This window comes from Tupaia chinensis, unplaced genomic scaffold, assembly GCF_000334495.1.
Source record: "Tupaia chinensis unplaced genomic scaffold, TupChi_1.0 Scaffold000063_1, whole genome shotgun sequence".
Lineage (NCBI taxonomy): Eukaryota > Metazoa > Chordata > Mammalia > Scandentia > Tupaiidae > Tupaia > Tupaia belangeri.
In genome coordinates, this window is record NW_006159521.1 from 621,835 (window position 1) to 630,779 (window position 8,945).

At 56.3% G+C, this 8,945-nt stretch overlaps 1 protein-coding gene across 1 annotated transcript in view; it reads left to right on the forward strand.

Moving 5' to 3' along the window:
* PIF1 (PIF1 5'-to-3' DNA helicase) overlaps nucleotides 1-8,945 on the forward strand; it is a 20,412-nt gene that overhangs the window by 3,828 nt on the left and 7,639 nt on the right. Inside the window, exons 3-11 of the mRNA XM_014593131.2 lie at nucleotides 1,982-2,114; nucleotides 2,202-2,327; nucleotides 2,446-2,599; nucleotides 2,694-2,808; nucleotides 2,883-2,989; nucleotides 4,055-4,194; nucleotides 4,497-4,603; nucleotides 7,597-7,675; nucleotides 7,797-7,942. Of these exons, the coding sequence (XP_014448617.1) occupies nucleotides 1,982-2,114; nucleotides 2,202-2,327; nucleotides 2,446-2,599; nucleotides 2,694-2,808; nucleotides 2,883-2,989; nucleotides 4,055-4,194; nucleotides 4,497-4,603; nucleotides 7,597-7,675; nucleotides 7,797-7,942 (1,107 nt within the window). The remainder of the gene's footprint in view (nucleotides 1-1,981; nucleotides 2,115-2,201; nucleotides 2,328-2,445; nucleotides 2,600-2,693; nucleotides 2,809-2,882; nucleotides 2,990-4,054; nucleotides 4,195-4,496; nucleotides 4,604-7,596; nucleotides 7,676-7,796; nucleotides 7,943-8,945) is intronic.

Consider the following 8,945-nt stretch of genomic DNA (forward strand, 5'->3'; position numbering starts at 1 on the left):
CGCCTCCCCCCCGCCGGCGCCCCCGGCCCCCGCTCCCGCTCCGGCTCCGTGCAGCTGCTGCTCTCCGACTGCCCCCCTGAACGCCTGCGCCGCTTCCTGCGCATGCTGCGCTTCAAGCTGGCTGCTGCCCCCGGTCCCGGGCCGGCCTCCGCCCGCGCGCAGCTGCTGGGCCCGCGGCCCCGCGACTTTGTCACCATCAGCCCGGTGCAACCTGAGGAACTGCGACGTGCGGCAGCCACCCGGATTTCGGACACCAAGCTTGTAAAGCGGCCCGCGGAGCCCCAAACAAGAGCCGAACCCAGCACCGTAAGGACGGGAAAGGGAGGACGCCTTTGGGAGTGGGTGTGCCACTCTTTAAGATGGGAGAGACCAAGGAGGTCCACGGTTCCCGGGAAGAGAGTGGAGATAGTTGAAGGAGCTGTGGTTATCTCGCAAGAGATGCTCATCTGAATCTGAGTATGACACGAGTTTGGGAATCGTGTCTACGCCTCGAGTGTAGTCCCCTGAGCCTGGGTAAGCAAGACCTGGAAACCGAGGCCCAGGCCACACTGCAAGAGAAAGCAAGAAAGGAGGCCTGGAAAGGAGATTTCACAAGGAAAAGTAGGAGAGTGTAGTAGGCCTGGAGAAGAGAAGCTTTTTGGAGAGACTGGAGTGGTCAGCAGTGCCAGGGCGGCCAGCAGTCCCAGCCCATCGGGGTCCAGCGTCTGGTGGGTTTGACCATGTAGATCCCAACCACAGAGCTTTGAGGCTAAGCTGTCGAGTAAGTAGAGGTGGGGGGAGGGGCCCTGCCTAGTTGGGTTTTGCTTGGGCATTGCAGTGTGAGGAGACAGGCTTGTTCTGAGAAGAGAAGGGAGAACGACAGTTGGGTGACAAGACCAGACCAGAAGGGTTGGAGAACCCAGGGGAAGGATCTGAGGGAGGATCCAGGCCCACACACTGGGGTCTTAGGCACAAGGAGCGAGACCTGGACTCCAGTAGTAGATAGTGGGATCTCCAGGTGAAGCCCAGCTGCTGCAGTACACTTTGCTAATACGCTGCGCTTCCCTGACCTGGATTTCAGGAGGGCTCAGGTTTGATTCTCACTCCAACCTGAAGGCTGGGTGCAATGGTGAGCCCCTATAACCCTGGCCACTGGGGAGGCTGAGGCAGGAGGATGGCAAGCTGGCGGTTGGCTGACCTGGGCAGCACAGAGAGACGGTCAGGAAAAATGAAAAGAGCCAGGCCACTCGCCGTAGTCCCAGGTAGAAGGCTGAAGCAAGAGGATTTCAACACAGTTAAGACCCTGTCTTTTTGGAGAGGTTTTTGCCATAGGGTGCGTACATTCGCCAGACAGACAGAGACAGAGAGATAGAAAGCAAGAAATCACCCCCCAGGGGGGATGGCCACACTGCAATCCCTTCTCCTCCATTCTCCTCTCAGGATCTTGGGCAAGCACGCACACGCGCCCGGTGTGAGTTTTAACCCACCAGTTCTGGCACGCGAACCGCAGTCAACTACATGGAAGTCCAGCGACATAGCCATTACACTAACTGCTGGTCCCAAGACCCTGTCTTTAAAAAAAAAAAAAAAAATCTCAGGATCAGCAGATGGCTTAATGGTTACATCAAGGGACTCCCACGCAGTCAAGCGCCATGTGAGTCCCAGATCTGGAGGCTTGAAACTGATATCGGGCATGAATGTGTGTGTGTGCCCAACCCAAAATGAGAAGGATGGAGAAGGGGTTGCGGCATGGCCATTCTCCCAGGGAGGATTTCTCGCTTTCTGTATCTCTGGCGAATACACACACCCTATAGCAAAAATCTCTAAAAAATAAAATAAAATAAAATAGATCTCCAGGTGAACGAGGGCTACCCAAGGGCTCTAAGGAGTAAAGCCCCCAGAAGCAAAGGGCTAGCAGGCCTAAGACAGCACACAGGCCCAGATAGGCGGGAGCAAGGCCTGGGGCATGAGAGGAGGCCCTGAGACAGCTCTGTCCCCCCAGGAGCCCCCAAAATGGCCCCTGGCTGTGAAGAAGCTAAGCTTGCCCCCAACCAAGCCACAGCTCTCCGAGGAACAGGCTGCCGTGCTAAAGGCCGTCCTGAAAGGCCAGAGCATTTTCTTCACTGGGAGTGCAGGTAGTCAGGGGCAGAGGGACAGCGGAGAAAGGGCAGTGGTGGGGTGGGATGTGGGAGCAGGTGGCCCTGACTCTGCCTCCTGCTCAGGGACAGGGAAGTCATATCTGCTGAAGCGTATCCTGGGCTCATTGCCCCCAACAGGCACCGTGGCCACGGCCAGCACTGGGGTGGCAGCCTGCCACATTGGGGGCACCACCCTGCATGCCTTTGCAGGTAAGTGGGGGCCCTGGAGCTTGAGCTAGGAGCGAGCCAGGCTGCAAGAGGGAAGCAGGGAGGTCAGGGTTGAGGAGGGGCTGCAGCCTCGGCCCAGGCTGAGTCATGTTACTTCCAGGTATCGGCTCAGGCCGGGCTCCCCTGGACCAGTGCGTGGCCTTGGCCCAGCGGCCTGGTGTGCGGCAGGGCTGGCTGAACTGCCAGCGGCTGGTCATCGACGAGATCTCCATGGTGGAGGCAGAGCTGTTTGACAAGCTGGAGGCTGTGGCCAGGTCAGCTTGTGTGGGGAAGGCTGTGAGAGCCAGATTCCCGGGGCCTCCCGTGTGTACCTGTCCACCTGGTCCCTGAACCAGCACTCTCCTCCAGAGCTGTCCGGCAGCAGAACAAGCCGTTCGGTGGGATCCAGCTCATCATCTGTGGGGACTTCCTGCAGCTGCCGCCTGTGACCAAGGGCTCCCAGCCACCACGGTTCTGCTTCCAGGTACCACTCACACCTGGCCCTGCCCACCACGGGGGTACGCTCCGCTCCCTGACTCACCCCGCACTGCCCACCAGGCCAAGAGCTGGAGAAAGTGTGTGCCGGTGACCCTGGAGCTGACCGAGGTGTGGAGGCAGGCGGACCCCACCTTCATCTCTCTGCTGCAGGCCGTGAGGCTGGGCAGGTGGGCCCACTGGATGGAGAAGGGGATGGAGTTGGGGGTCCCAGCAGAGCCTGGACACTGGGCAGCTCAGACAGACTGTGGTCAAGAGCTCCATGACCCCAGCAACGATGGTCACTCTGAGCACTGGGACCCAGGCTCCCTCAGGGCAGGGTCCCTGTCACCCAGCACAAGGACTGACAGAGGGGCAAGGAAGGAAAGACAGATGGACACACAGGAGGAATTCAGCGATGTTAGTACCCCGGCTTCACAGATGCAGAAACCGGGGAGTTGAAGAGGTGGAGCGACTGGTCCGAGCTGGGTGGGAACCCGGGTCTGACTCTGAAACCCACATTCCTTCCACTAGAGCCTGGGGGGGCCTCTTGGCTGAAGAGGGGTGGTTACAGACCTGCTCTCTCCCTCGCTAGGATGAAAGGTCAAAATGCCACCAAGGCTGTGCCGATGTGGGAGTGGAAAGGAGGCCAGGAGGGAGGAAGACGAGGGCCAGAGCTGGGCCTGGGAAGACGAGTCAGGCCAGGAGGGGATGAGGGTGGGGAGTGCTGTGGGGATCCTCGGCTCGGACACAGACCGGCGTGAGTGGGAGGACACAAGGTGGAGGGATAGAGAAGGTTCCAGGCTGTGTTCCTCTTCCCACGTGAGCAGGGGCTGCCCCCAGGCTTCCCTGGGGAGGAAGGCTTGAGACTGGGAAACAGAAACAGGCTAGATTTTTCAGCAAGGCAGCAGACAAAGTGGCTGTAAGATTGTACCCGGGAGGCTGTTCTGAGTACAGGGGACCCAGGATTACAGAGTGGTCCAGGTCTGTGAATCTCAGCCTGTGCTCCCTCTTCATAACCAACTCCATAACACGGTGGCAAGGAGGGTGGAAACCCAGGTAAGGGCGCCCACCCCTGGCCACAGCCCAGCACCCCTGATTCTACGCTCATCTCCCACATGTGGGATGGAAGTGGGGAGGGTCAGTTGGCCAGCCTGGGGCCCACCAGCCTGCTCTGGTGCCCCGTGCCTTCCTAAGACCTGACCCACAGCCTGTTTCCCGGGCTGCCCACCCATGTTCCCCATCTTCCTGGCCAGGTGCTCAGATGAGGTGACCCGCCAGCTCCAGGCCACAGCTGCCCACAGGGTGGGGCGAGATGGCATTGTGGCCACAAAGCTCTGCACCCACCAGGATGATGTGGCCATGACCAACGAGAGGCGGCTGCAGGAGCTGCCAGGTATGCAGGGCTGCCAGAACTGAGCAAGGCTAATGAGGAGGGGCCATCAGGCAGGTGTGGCGCCCACGTGGCCCAGCCCATGGGTCACTTGCTTGTCTAGGTCCCCAACCTCTGTGGCTACAGAGGCCCTCCCCTTTGCAGGTCTCACTGACACTGAGGGTGTGGCGAGCTGGTTCCAAAGCCCCCGCGAGGCCTAGGCTGCCCCTCCTTCATCCTGCTGTGCCCTGGTCTAATGGGTGTTTTTGGAGACCGAGCCCCAAGCGAGTGATTTGCAATCCGTTTGCCCATCTCTCTTCTTCCAGGTGAGATCCACACCTTTGAGGCGATGGACAGCGACCCCGAGCTGGCCCGTACCCTTGATGCCCAGTGTCCTGTTAGCCGGCTCCTCCAGCTCAAGAAGGGGGCCCAGGTGAGTGGGAGCTGGATAGACCTGGGAGTGTGGGCTGTCCAACATGTGCCTCCCTGGTCCTTCCCCCTGCCCAGGCCACTCTGCAGCCCGTGGACCCGGCTGTGGCCACACCAAAACCTCCCTCCTGACTCCACCTTCCTGACCTCCCTTCTCCCTGCCTCCTCCTATACCCGGAGCTCCTGCAGGCAGTGTTGCTTTGGGCGAGTCCCTTTCCCTCGCTGAAGCTCAGTTCCCTCATCTCTAAACTGGGAATGAGGGCCCAGCAGGTGGTGTGGTAGTTAAGGCACTAGAGTCCTACATGGTTACCTGCAGTTCAAGTCCCAGACCCAGCAGCTTGGAAAATATGCCAAGCACATGTATGCAGGCCCAAAATTCCTAAAAGAGAATGGGGTGAAGGGGAAGGGACTGTGATGTGGTTACTCAGCCAGGGGGATGATTTCTCATTTTCCCTCTTTCTCTCCCTCTCCCCCCCTCTCCCTCTCTCCCTCCTGGCAAGTGCACTTGCCATATGGCAAAAACCTAAAAAGAATTTTTTTTTAAATGGGAGTGAAATACCTACCTACACAGCTATCTTTGGTATAGATGTGAGTCCAGATTGCTCCTGAAGTTGGGCATGGTCCAAAGAGCACCCAAGGAGAAAGTGCGGGCGTGGAAGGGCTGGGCGGGGGCAGGCCCTAGGACATCCCTCCATCCCTCAAGATTTGTGGTCCACAAGCATCCCCCACAACAGATCGGGGAATTTTCTTTTTTCTTTTTCTTCAAGTTTACTTGTTTGTTTCCTCCATGAGCAAGAGAGAGCATGCCCTGCTAGAGTCCCAATGTCACCACCCACCCTCAGCCTTCAACCAGCTCTAGGTCGTGGGTATGTGCCCAACGTTCTCAGGGAGGTCTCTAGACTTGAACTGGGAACCTTCCCATGTGGGATGGCCTTACAGAGCATAGTGTTTTACTGAGTACCACCATTCATTCTTTCTTTTTTTTGGAGAGGTTTTCGCTATAGGGCGCATGCGCTCGCCAGACAGAGAGAGACATAGAGACCCTCCCCAGGGGGTAGGGTCACACCGCAATCCCTTCTCCTCCATTCTCCTCTCGGGATGTTGGGCACGCACGCACACGCGCCTGGCGTGGGTTTTAAGCCACTGGGTCCGGGACATGAACCGCGGTTGACTACATGGGAGTCCAGCAGCATAGTCATTATGCTAACTGCTGGTTCTCAATTCTTTCTTTTTTAAAAATGTTTATTTATTTTTATTTTAGTTTAGTTTAGGTTTTGCCTAGGGCATGTGCACTTGCCAGAGAGAGAGGGAGGGAGAAATCGCTGCTCGGGAAAATGGCTACGCTGTGTCCCTTCCCCTTCATTCTCCTCTTGGGATCTTGGGAAAGCAGGCCAGCATGAATTTTCATGCTGCCAAGTCTGGGACTTGAACTGTGGCCATGTGGGATCCAGCTGCCTTAACCTCCATGTCACCTGCTGGCCCAGTTCACCAGGTCTTGGGGCCAGGTGACTGGTGCCCGAGGGGTGGTGGTCGGCTTCCAGGTGGAGGGCAGAGGTAGGTGCTCAGGGCTGCAGCAGGCACTGGGCTAATGTGGAAAAAAAGGCAGAGATGGGGGCCCCTGCTCCTCCTCGGAGCCCTGATGCTAGACTGGAAGTTTGGGTTCCTCCATGCCTCTGCAGGGCTGTCCCAGGTTGGTCACACAGGATCCAGCTGCCTTAACCTCTATGCCACTAGCTGGCCCCATTTTTTTTTTTTTTAATATTTTACTTTTGCTGCTAGAAGACACTTGTTCTGCCAGAGAAAGCATCCCTGAGTGGGGCATGGTCATACCACAATCCTTTTTCTCCACTCCTCCTTCTCAGGGTTTTGGATGCACACACATGCCCAGCATGTTTTTTTTTTTTTAATTTCATTTTAACTTTATTTATTTATTAATTTATTTCATATTAATTTGACCAGAGAGGGACAGAGCGAGAGTGAGAGATAGAGAGAGAGAAATTGAGACAGCAAGCCACCAGGTCTGGGACTCGAACTGTGGTCTGCCATGTGGGAGTCCAGCACCCTTAACCACCACGCCACCTGCTAGCCGCCCCAGCATATTTTTTGTTTTTGTTTTTGTTTTGCTATAGGGCACTTGCGCTCACCAGAAAGACAGATAGAGAAAGAGAGAGAAAGTGAGAAATCACCTCCTGGGGGGATGGCCTTGCTGCAATCCCTTCTTCTCCATTCTCTCTCCTCTTGGGATCGTAGGCTTGCAAGCACACATGCCCGGCATGAGTTTAAGTCACCCGGTCCAGGACTTGAAGCATGGTCGACTACATAGGAGTTCAGCGACATAGCCATTACGCTAACTGCTGGTCCCTCCAGTATGGTTTTTAAGCTGCTGAGGCCAGGACTTGAACTGTGGTTGGCCCCGTGGGATCCTGTTACCTTAACTATTGTGCTTGGGGAGCAACCCTAGGATAACTTCTTTTTTTTTAAGAGATTTTTACTTTAGGGCGCGTCCTATAGTAAAAACCTCTCCAAAAAAAAAAAAAGAATTAAACTTTATTTATTTTAATTTGACCAGGGAGGGACAGAGTGAGAGAGATAATGAAAGTGAGGAAACAAGATGCCAGGCTAGGGACTCAAACCACAGTTGACCATGTGGGAGTCTAGCGCCCTTAACCACCACGCCACCTGCTGGCCCCAAACTTTATTTGTTATTATTATTATCGTGGATTTTGACCAGAGAGACAGAGAAAGGGACCGTTGGATCACTTTCAAAGCCCCGTAACATAAGTCACCACGTCTTTCTGGGCAAACTGAGCAAATGTAATTCCCTTTGACATTACAGAAAAAGACAGCTTGCCCCAAGGGTCACAGTGGGTAGCAGAGCTCAGGGGTGCACACGACAGCCCGCTGTGCTCGCCCTTGGAAAGGAGTGCTAGCTGCACAGGAGGCCGGGGGCGCAGGCGTGGGCCGCTCGCCATCGCACCGCCCGCTGTTCCCTCGCAGGTCATGCTGGTGACGGTGTCCCGAGGCCTGGTGAATGGCGCCCGAGGGGTGGTGGTCGGCTTCCAGGCGGAGGGCAGAGGTAGGTGCTCAGGGCTGATGCGGGCCCTGGGGTAATGTGGAAAGGAAGGGCCGGGATGGGGCTGCTCCTCCGTGGGCCCTGATGCCGGGCTGAACGGTTGGGCTTCTCCATGCCTCCGCAGGGCTGCCCCAGGTGCGCTTCCTGTGTGGGGTCACTGAGGTCATCCGTGCTGACCGCTGGACAGTGCAGGCCATGGGGGGCCAGCTCCTCAGCCGCCAGCAGCTCCCCCTCCAGCTGGCCTGGGCGCTATCCATCCACAAGAGCCAGGTGACACGCAGTGCGGGAGTGGGGACAGGGCAGGGCCCACAGGCCCCACCCAGAGCATGCTGGGGGCGTGTATCTTGAAGGCTTTGTAGCTGCTCTGAGTGGAAAGTTCCCGACCAGGAGTAGAGTGACTTAGTGAGTTTCCCAGCCCATCTCCTCTCCCTTTCTCCAATGCGTCCTTTTCCCCTTTGTCATTTCCTGCCCTGCCATTTTCTGAGCCACTGCCAGATACATTAACTTTCATTCTGGGCCAACTGGAGCCACTGCAGTTAGGGCAGCCAGATCCTACCTGGCCGACTTTGCTATTTGAGTCCTGGACCTGGGGGCTTTAAAAACACGCCATGCGCGTGCACATGTGTGCCCAAAATCCCGAGAGCAGAGGAGAAGGGATTGCGGTGTGGCCACCCCCTGCAGGGTGCTTTCTCATACCCCCGCCTCTCTCTGTCTCTCTCTCCAGTCAGTGCACATGCTCTCTGGCAAATGAAAACAATTTAATCCCTATAAAAACTGAAGTGTAGACGTAATTAGTAGTCACTCCTATTGTGCAGAGGAAGAAAGCAAGACCCAGAGAAGGTAAGGAACTTGTCCAAGGTCACACAGCCAGTGAGTGGCAGAGCCAGGATTCAGCTTAATGCCTGCCTAATCCAGATTCTTTTTTTTTTTTTGGAGAGGTTTTCGCTATCGGGCACATGCGCTTGCCAGACAGAGACAGACAGAAAGCGAGAAATTACCCCCCAGGGGGGATGGTCACGCCACAATCCCTTCCCCTCCATTCTCCTCTTGGGATCTTGGGCACACATGCACACACGCCGGCGTGAGTTTTAAGCCACCGGGACGTGAACCGCGGTCGACTACATGGGAGTCCAGCAACATAGCCATTACGCTAATTGCTAGTTCCCCCTAATCCAAATTCTTTTTTTTTTTTTTTGAGAGATTTTCGCTATAGGGCGCGTGCGCTCGCCAGACAGACAGAGAGAGACAGAGAGACAGAAAGCGAGAAATCACC